The sequence below is a fragment of the Nomascus leucogenys genome, chromosome 15, assembly GCF_006542625.1.
Source record: "Nomascus leucogenys isolate Asia chromosome 15, Asia_NLE_v1, whole genome shotgun sequence".
In the NCBI taxonomy this organism is placed as follows: Eukaryota; Metazoa; Chordata; class Mammalia; order Primates; family Hylobatidae; genus Nomascus; species Nomascus leucogenys.
Genome location: NC_044395.1, coordinates 19325103 through 19348683, shown reverse-complemented (window position 1 = coordinate 19348683; position 23581 = coordinate 19325103). Strand labels below are relative to the sequence as shown.

Genomic DNA, 23581 nt, shown 5'->3' with positions numbered 1-23581 from the left:
GGAATAAAACTTGGAACCAACCCAAATGTCTATCAGTGGTAGACTGGATTAAGAAAATGTGGCACATATATACCATGGAATACTATGCAGCCATAAAAAAGGATGAGATCATGTCCTTTGCAGGGACATGGATGAAGCTGGAAACCATCATTCGGAGCAAACTATCACAAGGACAGAAAACCAAACACTGCATGTTCTCACTCGTAGGTGGGAATTGAACAATGAGAACATTTGGACACAGGGCAGGGAACATCACACGCCTGTCACGGGGTGAGGGGCAGGGGGAGGGATAGCATTAGGAGAAATACCTAATGTAAATGATGAGTTAATGGGTGCAGCAAACCAATATGGCACATGTATACCTACGTAACAAACCTGCATGTTGTGCACATGTACCCTAGAACTTAAAGTAAAATAAAAATAAATAAATAAATAAATAAAAACAAAAGGCTTCTAAAGTAAAATAATGAGGAGGAAGGTCATCATAACAAATACGAGAACCTAGGATTTGTCAAATAATAATATTATAGGCAGATAGCAACACAGGCTGTGTGAAAGTTTAAGAGAATAGAACACTACTCATTATATTTTCAAAAGGAAAAACTGAAAGGACACACAAGAAATGTATGAAATTGGCAACTATAGGAAGTTGGGTGGGAATGGGACAAAAAACATAGGGAATGAAATGAGAATGGACAGTTTTGATTTTGAGCCACGTTAATGATTTATATGTTCAAATTATAAATCAACAATGATAGGAAAGAAATTAAAACAAAATATAAACAAAAATAAATGATCCTAACTATATATCTGTTGATACAAACACACACACACACAAAAACTAATCTGTAAATTTGTGAACATGATACTCATCTACCCTCAGTGGGATCTATTTTAAAGACAAAAAGAGTGGCAAAAAATCCTGCGCTGTAATTGGTAGATTTGTTGTCTACAATGGTCTTGGTGGAGTAATTCCAAAACTATTTTGTACTAAAAAGACGTTGCTGTCACTGGGAAACAGAGTTTTCACCATGGGAGAAAGAAAACACAAATAAGGAATGGGAGATGGAGAGAAAGTACCCTGGGATGTTAGACTGGAATTGAAGGTATTAGCATGACATTGTGATTTAAATGAATAAATATTTTTAAGATACACTCACACAGTTGACCCTTGAACACAGGGCCCCTACCCCCATGCAGCTGAAAATTCACATATAACTTTTTTTGAGACAAAGGATATTTTATACACACACACACACACACACACACACATCCTTGTTTGCTCACTGAAAAGTTTAGAAACAATGACAAAACAGTAACAATGAGCACAATTCTTAGATGTCTGCTGTCTAAATATCATTCTTTGACTAAAAGGAATCAGGACTCCTTGGAGAAATAACTGATTCCAGGTGTGGGGGCAGGGAAAATACAATGTAAACATAGATATCTTCATGTGACATGAAATACAAAAGAGCTTAAAAATTAATGAGAATATATTAAAAGGATACAGGAGCCACTCTGAAGGGGTTCCCACTGGCCAAATCTGATGATAATGAAACACACCACACTAAACCCATTGTAATTTTCTTCAAAAAGAGGGAAGAGTAGGGAAGGCAAGCTCTTCTTTATTCAGAAATGCCTCTACCCAAGTAGAGGAATTAGAGAATTAGAAAATCACAGTTTTGTAACCACCGACATAATATTGGATTCAGAAAAGGTTTATCAATGCTGCTCAATCTATTAAATAAAGGGCCATTAGAGAACAAGATCTTCAGGCTCAAAACTAAAGACGACAGAGGGCTCTTCACAACGAAGTTTGCTCACAAGATATGTATACACAAGGTTACTTATTAATTATAAAGGGACAAAAATGGAGAACTCTATAAATTCACCTACACTCAGTAACTAAATTGATATCTTGAACCAAGGGATCAAACTAGTAATAGAGCAAACTGATATTATGTCCCTCTTGAGGCAGTGTTACAAGAAAGTTGGCAGTATCAGCTATGCAGGGTTCTTGCAAAAGATGTTTAATCTGAACTGAACCATGAGGAAACGGTCAAATAATTTGTAAAACTGCAGAACATTCTACAAAACAGCAGGTGGATTCATCGAAATGTCAATGCCATAAAAGATACTCCTTAAAAACTCCTAAAGAAAAAACAGGTGGCAAACAGTATAATGGTTCTAGATTAAATGAGACTAGAGAACATATCCAATGTGTGATCTCTGATGGATTCTGCAGCAGAGAGAACAAAGTAACTGGGGAAATTTGAACATAGACTAGATAATTTTAATGTAATAATGGTATTGCGTGTGCCCAGGAAAATGTCTTTATTCTTAGGAGGTACATGCTGAAGTATTCATCATGATGCAATGTGCTTTCATGTGGCTTAGGGAAGAAAAAAGATGAGTATGTTTGTATACATTATTTAAAGAGAGAGACAGAGAGAAAGCAAATGGGGAAAATGTTAACAGTTGATGGATCTAGGTAAAGTAAATACAAGTATTCACTGTATTCTTCTTTCAAGTTGCCTGTGGTTTTGAAATTTTTTGAAATAAAGGTCGAGGGAAAAATAGACTAGAACCTTCTGAAAGACAAAGATGAACCTAACACAGTGCCTAGTATAAAAGCAGATACTCAATTTTAAAGTCATTTTTAAATGCTCATTTTTCTACCAAATGGCTTATGGGTTAGCTACAGAAACACCATTTCTTTATTAAACATAGTATATAAAACATAAAAAACTGCATAAAACAATAATGTCCTTTCTGTGTTAGAAGACCCAGCAATTAGAGATTATAATCATTGTCAGTTTCCCCAAGATTAAAAGATGATTCCATTCACTTATCAAAAAACATTCAACTCCAGTTACGATCTTGCTGTCACGGTGTTCTTCAGTTTCACCTTAGAGATGACTGAGTACATCCTGAATTAATCCTTTTTACATAGTATTTTTTTTTCAGTATTCCCTAACATGTGGAAGATTTACAAAAGTTATTATTATTAGCAGTAGCCAGAGAAATAACCCCCACCACTAGGTATTGCTGTTTTAATAAAAGTGATTGATAAATAGAGATAAGTAAATAGGTAGAAAACACTTCCTACTTAAGAGTGTTCGTATATATTATTTTATTTTTGTCATCTTGTAAAGCAAGCAGTTTGATTAAAGTACTTGGTTTTACTATCCTGTAACCTTAACTGCATATTCCGCTTGCCAACCTGGCCCAGAGATGGAGAGATTTGCTTCAGGAAAGGGAAATAAACAGCAACTAACAATTATGTGATTACTAACAAAACTAAAGAAGACAGAGAGCTCTTCACAATGAAGTTTGCTCACAAGATATGTACACACAAGGAAAAGTGAAATCCAGTGTATTTAAGCTAATCTCTACTTGAACCTTTTAAAAGATAAAACCATTTGAGCAGTAATTTAGTACTAAATTAACTTGGTTTTTTTCTCCCTATCTTTGAAGTTTTCATTGTTTAAATAAGGGTTTCTGCAAGAAAAATGAAGCAATGCTCCTTTTTTATTCAAAAGAAGAAATCAAGGGGATGACTTGTAACATCGAGGAGGCTGGATTTATACAGGCATATTCAGCAAAGACCCAAATAAATACATACCACATAACCCATTCCCCGAAACTGTCCCAAAATACTTCAAGATAATCAACTTTTAAAATCACTGTATTATCATGCCGCATAGCCTTTTTCTACTAGCAAGAACTGAACTCTGAAGGGAAGGGTGTCAGGCAAGGAAAGAAGGAAGGAAGAACTCTGGCAGATATTGCTCCCAGATAAAGGCTTTGAAAAGATCCTTAGGATAACAAATTTAGCAGGTAGACTGAGAAAGAAAGGTTTCATTTTTTTTGTTTCTTGAGCCAGTGATAATCCACTCTCTACCGTTATCTACCAAAATGCAAAATGTAACCAAATTCCTAGACCTGTCCTGATGCTGGCCTGCCAGTGACTGATGGCGGTAACTTCGTTTAGTTAGGCAGCTCTGCTCCCAAAGTCAAACGTGTTGAAAACACTAGCTAATAAAGGCCCGGGTTTTAAAGCACTTCCCTTCCACTTCTCTGGGTAGATTTTTTAGGATTTGTGTTATTTTATTTTATTATTTTCCAGTAACTAGGTAACTACACGCACCAGACACAAGCACCAAATACTCCTCTAAGGTGGTGGTATCTCTTGGATCATCTTCAGAGGAGTCAATCTCATTCACCCCAAGTCAGCAGTTCCACATGAGGCCCTCTGACTGTGACCCTTAAAAAGTCTTCCTACTTCTAAAGGACTTCACTCTTTGTCTGAAAGTCTTACCTTTGACAGCTTGTAATTTGTTTAGTCAATTACACCATTTTCATGCTGTAGTAAATCCCCATATTCAAATACAAACTACCAAATGGAGACAATATATTTTCAACAATCTAAAGTTTTAAATTTTCATGAAAATCATGGCCATAATATCAACACAGTTTGGCTTAGCATCAAGAAACATAATCATGTATAAACCTGTGAAGTCAAGAAAGAAACGTGTGGGTTGAGGTACCTTTTAGGTAAGTATGTGTTAGTTAAAATGAAAGATGTAAAAGGAAGGTGTTTATTCTCAATGTAGGCAAAGAGAAATCAGCCATCCTACACCTACAAACCAAGACACACAGTTAAGGGAAAAAAGATAGAGTATTTTATGCAAAGGTAACCAGCTGAAGGCTGATAGGCAGAACCACTTTCTTCCTCAGTTTCACTGGAGAATCATCAGTCTTCCAGTCCCATCAGGATTAAGCTGAAAAGTAATAAGAAATGAGGGCAATTAGAGAGGGAGTGGGAGAGCAATTGAGGAAGAACAACCTGAAGACAAAACAGTGTGGAGTTTGAATCTGATGCAAGAAGTAAGAATTTGAGATTAGGTTTCTGAACGGGAAATGTTATGATCCTGTCCTGAAAAGAATTAGAATTGCAGTAGCTAGCAGAGGACTAGAGTAGGGGGAACTGGCTAGGAGCCTCCTGTTAGCAAAACACAGTTTGGAGAGGGCACTGATGTTTCCAGAGAATGTCACTTAGAAACAATCAGCCCCATTTTATTTCAGTGCAAGCAGGAAAGCTAAGGAGGGGAAAAAAGACTCCAAATGTAGGGGCCTTGGAGACCAGGATGTCGATGGTGTCATTTGTAATAATGGAGACTTTGAGAAAAGTTGATACCTACTGCAAAAAGATAAAAGGTTCAAATTTTTTAAACGTTAACTTTTAGGTTAATCTCAGCCAAGTGGAGATATGGTACAGACAATGGGAGTCAGGGAACTGGCGAACCCTTTGTTTTCAGGCAGATTCTTCCCACCTCCTCTAGGGACGGCATAACTTAATTCCAACTAGACACTGCAGTCCAGTGCTGGACAGCCGACGAGGAATCAGAGCACCTACCTTCCCAAGGAAGTCTGCCAAGAGCAAGATATTTATTCTAGGCATTTTTAAAAGTCTATGTCACTGGAATATCAACTTCAAACACTGAGTAGCATTTAAATATATATCATAGCACTTTCATTTCAAGCCTATTTAACATTTCTGAAATACCTAGATCAAAATGTTGGGTCAAATGCCTATATTCCAGTAAAACATCTACTAAAAGAAAAAATTTCTCCCACCTTATCGCCCTTAAGATAATCACTTCATTCAAGACACCTGTCAGTCATAACAGATTTTTCTCAGTGCTGGGTTTTTCTCAACCTTAACGCCAAGTTTGAGTAATAATAAAGGCCACATGTCGTTTGAGCTGTGCATTTGTATAAATACCTACATCACCCTTTTTTCTAACCCTAGTTCAAGGCCAACTGCACCAAAGTTTTTGAGAACCAGCACTTGGAAGATCTTCAAAGAGAAACTGCCCATTAACCACAACAGCAGCTGCTGGCTAGAGCCTGCAATTTAAATCTCTGAAAAAGAAACTGTGGCTTCTGAAATTTAAACAAGAAGGTGCCACTTGTAATTACAAACATTCCAGTGGGTTCCTTCCTTCATTCATGGTTTCCAAACTAAGGCTTTTTATTCGATTTTGGTGGTGCTCCCCAAACCCTGAATGTAGGCATTCCTTTGTGCTTTTCTTGTGCCCTGGTCAACTCAGAGGGGGCGGTGCAGGGGGCCAGGTTTTCACCTGGCCAGGGCCATTCGGACCCCTCAAAATCATCTCATGCATAATTCCCTGTTTGTCTGGAAACAAAAAAACCAAATATTAAATGCTTCAGATTTATAGTCCACATTTAATGAAATTTTTGAGAAAGAGCCTCAAAAAAAAAAAAAACCTCACATTTCATGAACCTTGGAAAATGGAACAATTTTCAGAAAAACCAAAGACTTTTAGAAATTAACAGTGAAGCATTCCAACATTTCTAGCTGAAATTAAAAATTCACATTTTAAATCAATGGAGCAAATATTTAGAAGTAAAGGTAGTAACCTTTTCTCTCCCCACCATCCTTCACCACCATCCCACAAAAATAAGGCCCAAATACTTACAGCTTGATGCATGAGTTTCCCACACCAAAGAAGGCATTTTGTGATCACTTCAGTTACACAATAGCAGGCTGAAATTAGCACTTAGCCAGTTCGAAATGGGAAGAGACATTTTTATTTTAAGCAATATATTCACAAAATGCAAAGGTATTTATACCATGGAGGCCTTTAAAGATAAATACACGAATGGGGTATTTCACAGTCATCAAACTAACATGAGCCTTTCCTACAGAAGTCCTCGCATGGAGGGTAATCATTATGGGAACAAATGGAAATGGCCAATCTCGCCAATGGTGCTTTCCAGCACACACCACAGTTGAGGGACTAGCTACAATTACTGCATATTTACACAACTGTATTTGCACAACAATAAAACTCATCTTATCCGATCCAAACAAAACCTTGCTCAAAATAAAACAAACCATACGAGAAGGTCTCCTCAGTGCTGTAGCTTCTCTGGTCTCTGCCTTTGCTTTCACCAACTGCAACAAGCCTTCATTCTCTCTTCCTCAGTAAAGCTAAGGCAAAAATTCGGTACATCCAGGTGAGAATACTGTGCGTATGCCCAGATAGTAATACCGGGATGAGGAGTGGAAAAAGAGGGGCTGTACCTTAGAAATCATTCTAAAGGTAATTATGGAAGAAATTATAGGATGTTCAGGATTTATTTAAAGTAATCTGAGAAAAGGAGGAAGCACAGAGGGGATAGAGCGACCAGCGGTGGATAATTATTGAAACTGGGTGATTTGCATGCATGGTTAAATATGGTATTCTTCCCACTTTGTATATATATTTGAAATTTTCCATAATAAAATGGGAAAAAAGAAAAATCTGATCAATGTAAAAAAAAAGTCATCCTTCAAAAATACAACTTTTTCTTTAAAAAACAACAAAAAAATATTCTCAGCTTTTTCTTGGCTTCATGAAAAGAGGCAAGTTCCTGGTAAGAAAATCAAGCTCCGTTTTTGTTCTTGAGAACATTTCCTTTTTTCCTTAGTTATACAGAACCAGTTCTACTGCTAATATTAATCCTCAAAAAGACAAACAAAAAACTGTAGAAATCTAAATCTGAGCCTTCCGAAGCCTGGTTTTTGCGTATCAGACTTATTCCAATGACACAAATCCAGATTTCTCCCCTATGAAGGTGCTTTGGATGACATTTCTGTTGCGGCTGCCAAATAAATTCCAGAGGTTTCAGGATCATTTGTCAACACCAAAGACAACATTACCAAGAACTGGTCCTTTCTTCCCAGAGGTCACTCCTCTGATCCACGGGTTTAATATGGAACAGAAGGTCCACTGGCTGGACATCAAGGGACCTGTCCCCATCCAGGATCTGTCACTAACCTAGCCTTAGTTCAACTGCAGAGTAAGATTCTTCCCTTCCTGGACTTCGGCTACTTTACTTCAAAATGGAATTTCACCAGATGATTTCTAATATCTCTCCCCTCTCAAAAATTCCATGATTATAAGAATCTCTAATTCCTCAAAAGGTAATATTTTTAAAAACAGCTTTAGTCCCAAAATGTTACATTTTCTATTAAATAATTTTTAATGTGAATATGAATATTGTATGTGGGCAAGTTTTTATATACTGTGCATATACATGTATATATAAGTATGTATATGTATGTATTTGTATCGGTACTTATACATACACACAAACACACACACACTGATACCATTAGGTGCTTATATGGGACTAATTGCTTCCAACTCAAAGCAGCAAATTTTCAATTCTGCAACAGATGTCGCTGTGTGATTTCTCCTTTCTGTGCTGGATTTTCAGTTAAAAATGCCCAGCATAATGGTCAGAACTATTCTTCCCAAGAAAAATATACAGCATTTGAATCCTTTGGATTTATTTTGAATTTTCCTCATCTGCTGGTAAATTTCCATTCAAATTATAGCATTGATTAGTTTGGCCCAATTTAAGAGAATCCCCACACTAAAATGCATCTTTTGCTAAAAACACACACACACACAAAATCATTTTTAAAATGTAAATTCTAAGTGACCAATTAGGCATTAAAATGTCACGTACAGAAACCCCGAGAGAATGAGACAGTTTATATTCATAGCAATCTTATCAATTTTTAAAGCCTAAAAAATCATTTAGCAATATAGGCCAAGGAATAATAAGAATTCACTTATGTATGAGACTAAAATGTACCAGGTGTGGGAAAAAGTCACTAAAAACTCCAAGAGCACCATCAATAAGAATACAATTTTTGGATGTTGGTTTTCACAGCATTTCTTTCCAAATAAATAGTAAGGCTAATGTTATAACCGCAAGACATCTTACCAGTCTGACATTCACTATCAACCACTTCTTGACACATGTCATAGAAAAGTGACATCTCTTTCCCTTCAACCAATATATCCTCCAACGACATCAACCTCAACAGGTAGCTAGCATTGTCTTCTGTTGAAATTTAGAGCTGGGAGAAAGGATTTCACAATCTCTCTTTGGAGACCCAGGAATCAGTTACCTTCTGGGATTTTAGAGAGTATGGAAAGAGATGAGCAGGCAGTGAGCCGGGGACCAACTCCGATAAGAATATGAAGTCAGGAAGTGAGAGAGGAAACGAAAGTGTCCTGCCTGTTGGCGTCTTCCCTGTCCCACTCCCCTTTACCAGGAGGGCCATTGGGGAAAACTGGATAAAGCATGTACAACATCCATATGAATAAAGCTCTTTGTTCCAGAGAACTGCCTGCTCTTTTATTCCCCCCTTTTTCGTATTTGTTCATTTCAAAAGATTGCTCAATGGGTCTCTTGTTCCTCCAAAACGTCCCAGGCAAATAATGCAAGCTTGTCTCATCACACAAGTCACTAAATGAAGCCTTGTGCGTCTTCAGTGACACACTGTAAATATAAAGTGGCATTAATGAGGGATATTTTATCAAATCTATCACAGACAAGTGCAAGTCCCTCCTGCGGCTATTCAATCTGATGCAGGGAAAGGCAACAATAACAGGGCGGCACTTTTGTAAAGTCTCTATCCCCGGTTTGCAAGCCCCAACAGGCCAAAGCAAGCAAAACTCAGCCCCCCTCCTTCCCATCACCACCATAAACCCCCCATCCACCAGCCATCTTCTCTAATCCTGAAAACGATAAGAGGGGGGTGATCAGCTACTGGTTCACTCGGGATCGTAAACAACATCATGCATGCACCTGAACGTAACAGGCGTGATTAACACTGTGGAGTGAGCTTAAGCAAACCCATTTTTGCTGCATTTCATTAATATCCATTTCATCCAAACATCACAGGAGAAATGAGAGGAGATTTTCTGCGGGGGAGGGATGGCTTCAGTTACAGGAAAAAACAGAACCAGGACCCACGCACGATGGTCCTAATTCGCTTTCCCAGCAAGGATGTAAACGAAACAAGCCTAATTAAGTTAGATGCACCAACAGGTTTCTTCAACCCTGGGAGTGGGAACAGGAGGCCTCTGAGAAAGCTTAAACAGAACTGAGGAGAAAAAGTCCCTTGGTGCCCACCTGAAATTTACCCCTGGGGTATGGGACCCCGGAATGAGCCAAGACCTCCTCTCAAACTCACCACGAAATATATATATATATATGCATTAAGAGAAAAAAAAATTAAGAAAGTCATCTCATCCCCTCACTACAAATCAAACCCAATTACTTTCTAATTTGAACACAATCTGATAACCAGCATACAAACAGGGATGTACACAAGAGCAAGAAGCTGCTTCCATGGTAACTGGCAACAGAATTTTCATGTAGCTTTGACATGCACGGTTGAGTTCCAGACCGCTCCTAAGTCAGCATATATCCCTCGCAGGGAAGGCAACTTCTCACCGCGAGAGTTACAAATATAGTACCGCTGCTACTACCCGGTGCCTTCAATGAGCAGTCTTGACAGGGGAGGCATAATCTAATCCTACTTCTGCTGCCAAGCGTCATTGCACGACTCCCATTTTTAGTCAAAAGGCAATATCCCCGACCACAGCTTTCCACCGCCCCCCGGCTTTTTTTTATTTTTTTTATTTTTTTTTTTTTTTTTTGCAGCCAGTACAAGTCTATTGTTGCCTCTATTATGCACCAGTTACCGAGCCTTTACTCACGCTCACGTTTAACTGACACTGGCGCTTTTTACAATGCAGCAGCACGAGGGATCTCTTTCAGGAACATTTTATTGAACCCATCCAGTCAGAGGCATCACCCGAAATGAAGTTGTAACCACACCGGCATCGGCTGAACCCAATTATCTCGTAACTCATAAATTAAGAATTCACAGAGGAAAAACACATAAACAACATCCGGAGACAGTGGCATGGAAGAAAAAACCCTCAGCGCTGGAACTGACGCTGCTGCCAGACGCCCCCCAATAGGTTCCCCAAGCCAAGCTCCTTTGCAAGCCTATTTTGGGGGCAAGCAGCCAACCCGGCGTCCCCCAAATCTCAAGCTAGCACCCCCACACATCCCCCGTCTCCTACAGCGTGTTTCCTGCGGTGTTTACATAACTGTGTGTCCTCTAGCGTGTAAACAAAAGGCACAGCCCAAGCGGAGAGGCGCCCCCAAAGCGGCACGGTGGCCTCAACGCTGTGCCCGCCCGGGCCTGGGGCTCCGCAGGTGGGGGCTGAGCTCTCGGCGTCCTCTGCCACTTGTTGCTCCCGGGTCCTGCAGCTCTGGAGCTGCAAGGAGGGGCTTTGCAGGCTCAGAGCCCTGCTGCATCCCCTCCTGCATCGCCGCTCGCCCCCCGCGGCCCCGTACCACTCGGTCCCGGCGCTCGCCTGGAGCCTGCAGCACGGGCCAGGGGACGCCGCGCGGCTGCCGAGCGCGGCGAGGTGGCGGGAAGGGAGGCTGGGTGCAGCACGGCCGGCCTCTCCGCTGGGGAAGAGCTCCGGCTCCCTTTTGTTAGCAAAAGCAAACACTGCCCTCTTCTTTCCCGACCGCGCCAACGCGCCCGGCACACGGGCAGCCACACATCGGGCTCCAGCCGAGTGCTTGGTGTCTTCAGGGAAGACACCGGGCGTGCAGAGCCGCCCCTGGGCAAATTCCCAAGACTGCTCTTCACAGAGGGGGCGCGCGGAGGCCCGCAGGGTGTCCGCCTGGCCGCAGAGGCCGCGACGCCCCCTCCGCCACCCTCGGGCCGCCGAAAGAACGGGCAGCCGGGAAATCCCGTGTCCCCACTCGTGGCAGAGGACGCTGTGGGGCGGGCGGGCTGCGGGCTCCCGGCGCCTTCCCGCAGAGGCGGCGACAGCGGCCGCCCCCCCCGCGGGTCCGGGCCGGGGAACTTTCCCCGCCTGGAGCCGGGCCAAAAAGACCCGCAGCAGAGCCGAGGGGGCGGAGGGCTGCGTTCGGCCGGAGGGAAACACGAGAGGCGTGCAGTTTGGGGACAGGGGAGAAAGGCAGAGCGCGTTGGGGGAAGGGGCAGGGGAGATCAGACAAGTCTGGGGATGTCCTGGGGACCGGGGAGAAATCACGCCGCGGGCGGCTAGGAGTCAGCCACCAGGAGGCTTCGGGGATGGAGAACTGGGGGGGGGCCCTCTGGAGAGGTGGGGGCGAATGGGCAGCCCTGGGAGGTGGGAGGACTGCAAGTTACGGGGACAACGGCGAGTTTAGAAGGGTCCGGAAGGGTTGAGGTTGTCTTCGAAGCATCCCCTTCCCCCATGCTTTACAGCCCCTGGGCCCCCCATTCTCACTCCACTCTGCACCCCGCGCCAAGCCGGGGAGAGAAGGTGTGGGTGCAGCCATCCCTGGGGACTCTCATTCACACTCAGCCGGGCAGGGGAGAAGGGGCTCACAGATACCCTCAGCCCCTTCCCTTTCAGCCCTGAGTTTCCTCTCCACACTCCCTCCGCTTCGGATTTAGGAAGTGGGGGGAGGTTGTCATGGAAACGTTTCCCCCCTCTGTGGCTACGGCTACTGGGGTGCCTTGGGAGATTTAGGGGCCAACCGGCCGGTGCCCACACCTACCTGTGGGGATCAGTGCCGCGGCGGAGAAGAGCAACAGCAGAAGCCGGAGCCGGAGCCCGGGAGGCGCCGCTGCCGCCGCCACAGCCGCTGCCGCCGCACACTGGGATCCGCTCGGCAGCACTGCACTCGCCATGTCGGGCACCTGCCTCAGACTGGCGGCGTTGGCTGCCTCCGGAGCCCGAGCGGACAGCTAATAAGATGCTAATGACATGCGCTGGAGGCGGAGTCCGGGCAGACCAATCACAGCGCCGCGAGCCCAACCCGGCTCTCGGAGGGCCTCGCCCCCTCCCCCACCCCGCCCCCTGGCGCCGGCGTTCGGCGGCGCGCCCGCGCCACCTAGGGGCGGGGCCAAGGGGAGGGGCGTATGCAAATATGTTTATGTTAAAATTCGGTTTTGCTTTCCCCGGATCAAGGAAAAAGTGTTCTCCCGGGCGCCTGGCGTGCAAGGACTCAGGCTCCAGGGGGCGGGTCTAGCTTCTTGTACACCTTTATTAGGAATGTTTATAGCAATCGCTGTATCAGACCGACGACTGGAGAATCTCCCTTAGAGGGTCCTCTGTCCCGCACGCCGAGTGCATCTGGCCTGCGAACCAAACGTTGCAAATTTCCGTCACTCACCTTGCACCGAAGGAATAGATTTTTGGGAACGGGGGCTGTGCGGGAGTGGAGAGTAAGAATGCAGGTCCCCGGATTGACAAAACAATCTGGGAGAAGTGCATGCGTGCTTTGCACGTCCGGCGGAGCGGGAGAGCCCGCTCAAGAGCCTAGCGGTAGACTCGGGGATAGTTGGAGAAGGCAGCCGTAGAGTCGGGTTCTGAGATTTTCCAGTCGGTCTCTTTGCGGCAGAATCTCGGGAAAGGTAGATCGAGGAGGGTATGCTCAGGCTCCTCCGCTGGTCGAGGGTCTCCTCCCTGGTTTGAATATACAGGCCTGTGTTGAATATATGTGTGAAATATTTGTAATATTAGATATTTAAGATTACACAACAACGGAAAAAATTATTCAGTCGAGGCTTCAGGTGAAGAGCGGGGTTCGTGGGAGTTGGGGAGAGGAAGTGTGGTGAAGGCAGGGTCTGCCGTGTTCCTCCTTCGGAGCTCAAACCCTCTCACTCCTCCTCTGCGCCCCCAGCCCTTCCTAAGGAAGCTGGGGGCCAACAGGTGCTCCGAGCTTCCCGTGTCTCTGGGAGAGCCTCTCCTGCTAAAGCGACTTGCATCTCCGGACTCACTCTCCCTCCCCGAAATTCTCTTTGCTTTCTTTTCAACCAGGCAGCCGGCTCTCTTGTTTGTCTGCTTTTTAATTACTTATTTTCTTCCCCTCTAGAAGATCGTGTGCGCTCTGACCCTCTGTTGCTCAAGCATCAAATTGAAGGACGAGCCATATTAACTGTAAAGGTTTATAATAATTTAAGTATTCATAGAATGCAGAACAATAAGATGTAGGAAATACAATTTGCATAATAAATATCAATATCACAACAGCTAAAACAAACCATGACAAATTATCTGTGGCTAAATGACCAAGAGATTACTGAATGTAAATTGTTAAGTCTGAGCTATATAGTCTAGAAGAGCTGCGCCAAATGACTTCCCCAGCCTTCTGTCCTCATCTTGCTATAAAATAAATAAATAATACATATCAAAAAGGAAGTCATGATCTGCCAACCCACCAAATGAGTTACACTTAAAAACGGCCGCCTATTATCCATTATGCATAAACTAATTTCGAGACTGCCCGGTCTTCACAGCCCTGGATATTCTGCTCTGTAATTACAGGCCCCAATGCATGAACTGCAGGCAGTCCTTCAGAAGTGGGGAAAGCTCCAACAGGAGAATAGCACTACAGGAGACAGGAAACCATTGCCACGTGGGTGCCAGGGTAATGCCCAGTCTGCAAAGTCCTACCTGTTCTTACTACCTCTGGCAGTGAGGTACCTGGGTCGAACCAAATAGAGAGCAAAGTTCCACCAAAATTGGAATAAAAAATTTAAGGCCAGCCGGGCACGGTGGCTCATGCCTGTAATCTCAGCACTTTGGGAGGCTGAGGCAGGTGGATCACCTAAGGTCAGGAGTTCGAGATCAACCTGGCCAACACGGCGAAACCCCGTCTGTAATAAAAATACAAGAATTAGCCAGGCGTGATGACACGCACCTGCAATCCCAGCTACTCGGGAGGCTGAGGCAGGAGGATCACTTGAACCCAGGAGGCGGAGGTTGCAGTGATCTGAGATCGCGTCATTGCACTCCAGCCTGGGCGACAAGAGTGAGACTCCGTCTAAAAAAAAAAAAAAGTAAGACCATATGTATGCTGAAAGTGATATGTAAAGTATAAAGGCAGGTCCTATATGGCAAGAAGCCTAACACAGAGCCTGGCACATAGTAACATTATTATCTGCCATTACTATTATTACTACTCTTGCATTTGTTGAATTCTTCTTAAGTATTCTACATGCAAAATCTCATTTAATCCTTGGAACAATCCCCAAGGTACATACTATTATTATCTTTCATTTTATATTTTTTAAACATGATTAGAAAGATGAAGTAACTGCCCTAAGATTACAGTCTCTAACTTGCAGAAAGAGCCTATGCAATTAACCACTGTGCCTTTCTAAATATCTGTTAAGTGAATGAATAACTTTCACATTACAATGCATGAATAATAAGCAAAGGATAGCTACATTTTTAACATAAGGTGAAAATATGCCAGCAACCCAGAAACTTTTTTTTTTTTTTTTGAATAACAGAATTGCAGTATACTCCTAAGGAAAAGCATTCCTCATGAAGCTGAATCTCCAGGAGAATGTAGCCAGGCCCCAGTCCTCCCACACTCGGAACACAGTATGGGGACATTGGAAGATGTGGGGTGTTTTCATCTCCCTTCATTCTCTTGGCACATCAAATGAACACCTACTCAAATTTCCAGTTGGCAAAGAACAACATAGGACATTTCTGTAGGAAATGCTAATGTCGTATGATTTACCTCACTAGAGGAATGCAAATAGCTTTAGAAATTTCCACCAAAATGCCACCTGTGCCGTAAGGTTAAGGAACTTGCACGTACAATTCCCCAGGTAAAGAAACTGAGTCCTGGGGCACCTTTAGACCGGGTCTACATGCAAGAAGCAGAGCAGAGAATTTAGGATTAAGCTGTTTCTAGTCTATCCACTAGCCACACGCCTTTCCCACCCCCAGCTCCTTCACACTGAAGATCTCGCCAAGCAATTTAACATATGGAACATGTGAAGAACGCATCAAATTCCCGCAGCCGCTAAGTACAAGTTATGACTACTCTGGCTTTCTCATAGTAAAGCTCGTCATTTTCTGCTTCATGGACTAGAACTCCTCGCCAACTACAAGTTCCAAAATTTTCCCCTTTGCTACATGGATTTAACCAATTTTCAAAACCAGATGGTGTTTTTGCCATTTATAACTGATAATCAATTGTTTTGTGAATTTAATTTTTCAAGAAAGAACTGAAATACTTATCAGAATTACAATCTGTGTGCTTCTTGTGTTTGAATATAATTGCCAGAAGCACCAAGAGCCCAGGTTTTCCTTTTCTTTTTTACCTTTTGTTGTTGTGAGAAACTTTAAAGAGCAAGAGTGAGAGCGAGAGAGTGACCTTATATTGTTTGCTTTCACTAAAACAGTTAAGAAACGTGGATAAACATATATGAAAAATAATCATTAAAATATGATTCATGTTTGAGGAATACATCAGAGAAAATCAATGAGAACTAGCAGCATCTCGCTTTGTAAAGGACTAATTATTTGAGTACCTAGCTATAAAAAGCAACAAAGACAAATTATTAGGGAAAAGAAAACAGTATTTGAAGTCAGCATTTGCCCGGCAGGTGGATTATTTAAGTACCTATAGAAAAGTGATTTAATCTCTGTTATGGACTAAATGTTTGTGTCTCCCCAAAATTCATATGTTGAAGCTTAAACTCCCCCCATGTGATGGTATTTAGGAGTGGGATCTTTGGGAGGTAATTAGATTTAGGTGAGATTATGAAGGTGAGCCTCCATACTGGGATCAATGTCCTTATAAGAAGAGCAAGAGGGACCAGAGTTCTGTCTTCCCGTGAGCATGCACCAAGGAAAGGCCAGGTGATCACACAGCGAGAAGGCAGCCCTGTGCAAGCCAGGAAGAGGGCCCTCATCAGAACCCAATGATGCCTTCCAGCCCCCAGAACAGCACAAAAATAAATTTCTGTTTTTTAAGCCACCCAGTCTACAGTATTTTCTTATATCCTCCTGAGCAGACTAAAGCAATCACTAAGCCTCAGCTGCCATTTTCAAAAGGTGAATTAAAAGTATCATAAATGTCAGCTTTTGATAGAAAAGTATTCCATGCATTCAAGTAAGTTAGCAATATATTAGAATATTGGACTAGATAGACTATTGGTCTCATTTAGTAGCTCTTATATACTTAGATTAAGACTAAGAAGCTCATCTTTAGGGGTATCAGTCTATGAATCTTTATGAAATATGAAGCCAGCTAAATACATATTTCTAAATGTGTAAACAGTTTACCCAAAGGTTTATTCTTCTAGGATCAGAGAGTTGACTGTACACTCTTGAATATCAAAAGTCAAATACCAATTTGAAGGAAAGTACTGAAGCAGGTTGCAGAAAAACTACGTGTGAACTGGATCAAGGAGCAGCCCCAATTCCCATGGAAGGGAATTTTCCATAGAGACTCAAGTCATAGTTTTTTCCAATCAAACATCTAGGAATATATCCAGATACATGTGGCTGGTCCAAATATGGATTCAGTAAAAGAAAAAACATTATGGTGTACTTTCACTGAGCAGTCACTGTTAAATTTTGGGAATACAAAGGCAAATGAAAAACTGTAGTTACTGCCAAGGAACTCAGAGTATAGTTAGGGGAAGCAAAGTGTACCACAACTATTATAGGTAATAAACGTTTTTACAATATGTGCACACAGCTCTGTGTGAACACAAAAAGGAGGCACCTACTCAGGAGGCAAGTATGAATATGTGTGTATCTCAGAACATTTTCACACAGGAGAAATTCTTGAGCCAAGTCTTAGAATTTAAGTAAGAGTCCACAAGGTAGAGAGGGATAGTATTGGAGCAGGGGGGAGGTGCGACGAGAGGGGAAGTCATTTACAAGGCCCAAAAGCTTGGGAGAGCATCATGTATATTTGGGAAATTACAAATAGAATGGCCAGATGGCAGATTGTCGGAGGATGAGTGGCATGAAAGGAAGCTGGAAAAGATATACAGGAACTAGAGAATGTCTTGATTAACACGCTAAAAAGTTTCAATATTTATAGGTAATTAGAACCCATTGGTCTGGGTGCAGTAGCTCACACCTGTAATCCCAGCACTTTGGGAGGTTGAGGCCAGTGGATCATTTGAGAGCAGGAGTTCGGGACCAGCCTGGCCAACATGGTGAAACCCGTCTCTACTGAAAATGCAAAAAATTATCCGGACATGGCGACACGTACCTGTAATCCCACCTATTTGGGAGGCTGAGGCACGAGAATTGAGACTTGCTTGAACCTGGGAAGCAGAGATTGCAGTAGCCAAGATCATACCACTGCACTCCAGCCTAGCAGCCTGGGCAACAGAGTGAGACTGTCTCAAAAAAAAAAAAAAAAAAAAAAAATTTGTACTTACAGCATTGGAGTAGATGTTGGTGTCATTCATCCAAGACAGGTATGGGCACATGGAAAAGGTTGATTTGATTGTTTATTGTTTGTTTGGGGGATGGGTGCTGGAAAGAAGATAATTTTAACTTGGGGTAAGGAGGCTTTGAGATGTTTTTGAAATATTCAGCCAGACAACTTAGCTGGGAGTCAAGGGCATGTAAGTAGAAATTGAAGTCGTGGACTTGAAGGAGGGGAGGGGAGTTTCACCCAGATAGAATATATCGAAGGACTTTAAACAAAATAAGCTAGGGGTACCACTATGATGAACACCAATTATTTAAGGAGTGGACGGAGCTTGAGAAGGAGGGACATGGGGATAGGAAAAGAATGAAAAGAAGGAAGCCAAAGAGGGAAGAGGCAAGCATTAACCATGCCAACTGCTCACAGAGAAGTCTAATAAATATATTTCACAGAGATTATCAAAGGTTAGCATTAGAGATCAGATCTTCTTATGCTAAGGTCTAGTATGTGATCACCTCACAGTCTATATAAACAGTTTGATTAAAGTTTGACAAAACAAGGAGAGGGATATGTGTTAATTTTGCTTACCTTCCCAGTAGGGCAGGAAGATATGTTTGCTAGTGATTTTCTAATATAGAAGAAATAGCTTTAGAGTTTTTCAATTTGACATTCAATTTCATTGACACTGACAGACAGCCTTGGGTGGGATAGAGGGATGGTGGCAACTGAGGTAACTCAACTAATTATCACATATAGACCTTAGTTTTTATTTCCAAACTAAAATGTGATTGGTTATGATACTGTAAAAATTTTCTTCCATACTTTAAAAGTAATATTTTCCTGATATGATATCATAATTGTCAGATGAGGCTTTGTGATAATTCCATAGCAGTACCGCATAACTTCCCAGGCAGCAGGATTTCAGCAAGATCCATTAAAAAAACAGATATTGATATCTATAGATTTTCATAAAGCTGCAAATATAAAATAGCCACATTATGAATATGAGATTGTATCACTCATGCTGCTAAAAGATGACAATGGTAATATAACTTTTTGTAATATGGGTTGTAAACAAGACAAGTTCTGAATAGAAATTGTCTTGATAATTTATCTTGCAGTCCCAAACAGGAAAACTTTTTAGGAGAATATTCTCAAAAGCCGATCTTTGGGGCTTTATGATGGCCCTGTCCAACTTTTCATGTTTGTTCCTCTGGTTTCAAATGAAACTTAAATTTTTCAACTGCATTTTGAACTGGAGATTCGACTTTTGTTTTTTCCTTCTTCTGGTTGTCCCTGCCTGACTAGTGGGCAACTTAGAGACTGATATTTTTGCACCAAAATGTCTATATTTATTCACTCTTCAAACTCTGTCAATATAAATCAAACTATTGTCTGACTCTGTAATGAACAACAAACCCTAAATTTCCAAAGGACTGCCTGTAGTTTAGCAATGCAACTCACATTAAAATCAATGCCTCACTAAATCCCATGTAACTCTTTGAAAATGTAGGGGTTTGTCAAAAGGGTTCCAGAAGAGGAATAATCATCTTACTCTTTTGCAGGTTTAAGTATTGCAAGTTCTGTCTTTTTCTTCTTTAAAAGTTACTTTGGCTCTCCAAGGATGCCTCTCTATCAGCTAGCAGGAACCCCATGTGGTGGTTTGAATATCTTCTTTTACCTGTCCCCAGACTGTGAAGAACTGAAGTTCAGTTTGTTTAAATATCATGTTTTGAAGAAAAGCAACGCTTAATCTCAGTCTTTCATGTTCACTGACAGCATTGTCACTTGCTAAGCTATTTCTCTAAGACTTTGGTTACAGTACTATATCTTTCTATATATTTTATTTATGTGGCTTGGTCTGTGATGAATAACACATTTATGCAAAAATCTCAGTATATCTACAAGATGCCAATAAACAGAATGGGCATACTCCCCTATACTGCAGTTAATAAAATACAGTAAATAGCATATAGTTTCAGAGGCAATTAGTACAGTTTGTGACTCCAATTACAAAAAAAAGCCCTTATGATTTCTAATAACTGTTATTTATCTTTCCTCTGAAGTGGTCCTCTTGTCTATATCAGCTGTGGCCTAGAAACAGCATTGCCAGTGGGGAAGGTATATAGTGGCTGCTCACCACACTAGGGTGAGAAAGAGAAATTGAGGATCAGGACCCTAGAGCTAGCTACTCTTCTCGGAGAGCTACTCCATGGGACTTTGGATTGATCTTATTCTGCTCTGCCATCCACTCATGTCCTCCCACCAGGGTCAATTACCCGGCTTCCCAGTTCATACAGCCAACCTGAACAGTATATTTTGCTTGCTAATGTGAAGGAGAGAAAATCTCACGAAGTCTATTCAAACTTAGAAAGGGTTAGCAATCCCAAGTTGGCAAGGTGTCTGGCGTATTAGTCTTCTAAAGATGCATTTTGTAAAGCATGATCATCTTAGCACCACGTGCCATCAACTCGCTTCATGCTAGTTTAATACCTGTTTGATCACGAAACAAGCCCAAGGGAGGCTCCCAGGTCATTTGTCCACTGTTCTGTCTCGAAGCAGTGCCAATGGATCCATGTCCTGCTCCTAAAGAATCTCCCAAGGAGGCTAAGATTTGATATCCACAGAAACCAGGAACGTTGTGCAAACTTGATATTTAAATGACTCTGCCCCTCTTCTCAAACTTACAAGGCATCCATCACACTTATATCCAGGGTAACAATGTTATGCTGGTAAATTACATGTGTTCAGCATCTACTGCAAATAGAATTTCTGATTTACAATTTACAAAATTATCTCTTCCACCCTCTGGGTTTACATTGTGGCTCATCCACGGGCTTTTCTTCAATATGTGTTTTGTTATGAAGATGAAAAAGAAAAATGGAAAGCCCCCCTCTTTTCTTTTCCCCCTCCTCCATCGAATGCACTAATAAAGCAAAGTCTTTTGATTTAGAAGAAATCCTATTGAGGGCCTAAAGGGGTGTCATCACAGTAACATCACTTCTTCATTATCTGATTCTTTTCCCAATTGGCACTGCTTTACAGAGAGCCATATTCTTTCAAAACCAATGATAAAGGGGTATTTGGAATAAACAGAAGAGCCCCTAGTCAATGAATACCTCAGATTGCCATGGATTGTGACTTTTAAAGCCAGTTCCAAGGAACTCAGCCTTTTTATCTTCAAATGTTCAAAATTAATTTGCCGAGCCATACAGATGGGTTTTCTCCCTTCACTAAAATTGTCTTTAAAATCACTGAAGTTTAGACTGTGCTTTCCATGCAGAAGCAGAGGGGCGGTTATTTCTAATGTTTTCTTCTTCCTTTTTTATGATATCATTGATTTATTTATTTTAAATAATTGAGAAAAAGAGATGTTTTTGCAGAGGGCAAGAGGGCTGAAGCTAATGTACAACCGTCTAGTACACAACACCAGTTCAACTCAATTATCTGGGGTCTGGGGAGACTCCAACCTGCCCATTTCTGTTTCTCAGAGGCAGGTTAAAAATCACCCAAATGGAACTGGTTTGCTGAATCAGGTTACAGTGGCCAATTCCATATTCTCATCATTTTTGAAAGATTGCTCTTCAACTCTGAAAGGCATTGCAAATAAACACACAAAAAAGAAAAAAATCCATTTTCTCCCTGGAAAGACACAACCTTAAGGTAGCTTAGCACTTAGACCCTAGCCTTTCCTGCAAAGTTCAAAAACTCAGAATCCCTGAAAGGACACTCAGGGGACACCTAGAAGTCACAGTAGAAAGACTATGACCATAGCCCCCTACTCACTAATAAACAGTCTTTTTATTTCAGGAATTTTACTGCATGTCTTTTTAGGTGTCTAGACCACTATAAAATTCATCATTTATAAGCATTTTGCATTTCAGTTAAACCCTCTACTCTTGAAGGAATTATCATTTTTCTGAAGGTTAGTGGCTCATTCTCTTCAAAATTAAGCTTATTTATTATTAAGGGAAAAGAAGCAAAAAGGAGAAAAGGAGTAAATTAATATTTTTAGAAACTATGTGCCAGGAAATGTGTTAGCTTGCCTTAAATGTATAATCTTTTTTTTTTTTTAGAAGCTCTCCTTTTTCTTCCCTCACTGATAAGCGTATCCTATAAAAGGCCCTTTCTGGCAGAAAAATTTGAAATTGGCTTATTCCGATTCTAAAAAAGGTTAAAGGGACATTATTTGAATTTTTGCTGAAGGGATCCAGATCGTCAAACTACTTCACTGGATAAAAGGAGTAATAGAGATAGGATCTGTACTCAAATGCTATATTACTATTTTTTCTTCGTTAGTTTGAAATGCATTTTGACAAAGGTATACAAATTTTAATCAGAGCTGAGAAGTATGGAATAAGAGAGAGAAGCATCAATATCTCCCTTAAGGTTTAAGATATTTTTTTCCCAATCTCTCTCTTCATGAAGCTCAAATGTTGAATGGACCTGCCTGCATCTTTCTTCACAATTGCCTTCCTGGGTATTTTAAAATTAATCAGTCAAGCAAATATTTATTGATCAATATACTATGTTAGGCACCAAGAAAGATACAAAGATGTAAAGACATGATCTCTTATCTCAAATAATTTATAATCAAGTTAAAGAGGCAAGATCTGTGAAAAGTTAACTTTTAGCTCAAGGCTATATATGAGAAGCTTCTAATAGGTAGAGGAAAAAGCTATGCAAATATATTAAAATCCCCTTAAACAATTCCTTATGGTACAGATTTAATTACACCAATAATCAGCTTATGTACCTTATACCAACAAAATCAAAAGATCCTATATGACATAATTGACAATAAATACAAATAAATCTCAAAAAACAAGACTACGTGTGTACACCCAAATAATATACCTACTTATATTGCTGCCTTGTTATTCTGAGTTGTCAATCTGAAAAAAAAAAACTGGATGCTAAATTTGCATATAATTTCACTTCATATAAAAAGGTACCTTCTTGTTTCCTGCCTTTTTCTCACTTCTTTCCTGCCATTGAAAACTCAAAGGTCACGCACAGTGGCAGGCTGAATAATGCTCTTTCCCCCCGCCCCTCAAAAAAACATTCGGTTTCTAATTCCTGGCCCCTGTGAGTGTTACCTTGTATGGAAAAGGAGTTTTTGCAGATGTGATTACGTTAAGGATCTTGTGATGGGCTATCCAGGTGGGCTCTATGTGCCATCACAATTATCTTTATGAGAAGGAGGCAGAGGAAGACTTTATATACACACAGACACAGAAGAGATGGTGAAGATGGAGCAGAGATTTAAAGATGCTGGCCTTGAAGATTGGAATGACATGGCCACAGACCAAGAACTATCAGCAGCCATGAGAGGCTGGAAGACGCAAAGAGCAAATTCTCCCATAGAGCCTCTGGAGGCTGGGCAGTTCTGCTGACACCTTGATTTTGGCCCAGTGGTGCTGATTTCAGATTTTTGGTCTCCAGAACTGCAAAAGAATAAACTTCTCTTGTTGTAAGCCACCAACTT

The 23581-nt window shown here is 41.4% G+C and overlaps 1 protein-coding gene across 5 annotated transcripts in view; it reads right to left on the bottom strand.

The window, feature by feature from the left end:
• CADM1 (cell adhesion molecule 1) overlaps positions 1-12712 on the bottom strand; it is a 333775-nt gene extending 321063 nt beyond the window's left edge. For all 5 annotated transcript variants that reach the window (XM_004090551.3, XM_004090550.3, XM_003253177.3 and 2 more), the window contains exon 1: positions 12451-12712. In XM_004090551.3, the coding sequence (XP_004090599.2) occupies positions 12451-12583 (133 nt within the window). In that variant the 5' untranslated portion in view covers positions 12584-12712. The remainder of the gene's footprint in view (positions 1-12450) is intronic.
• Between the last annotated feature and the right edge of the window lie 10869 nt (positions 12713-23581).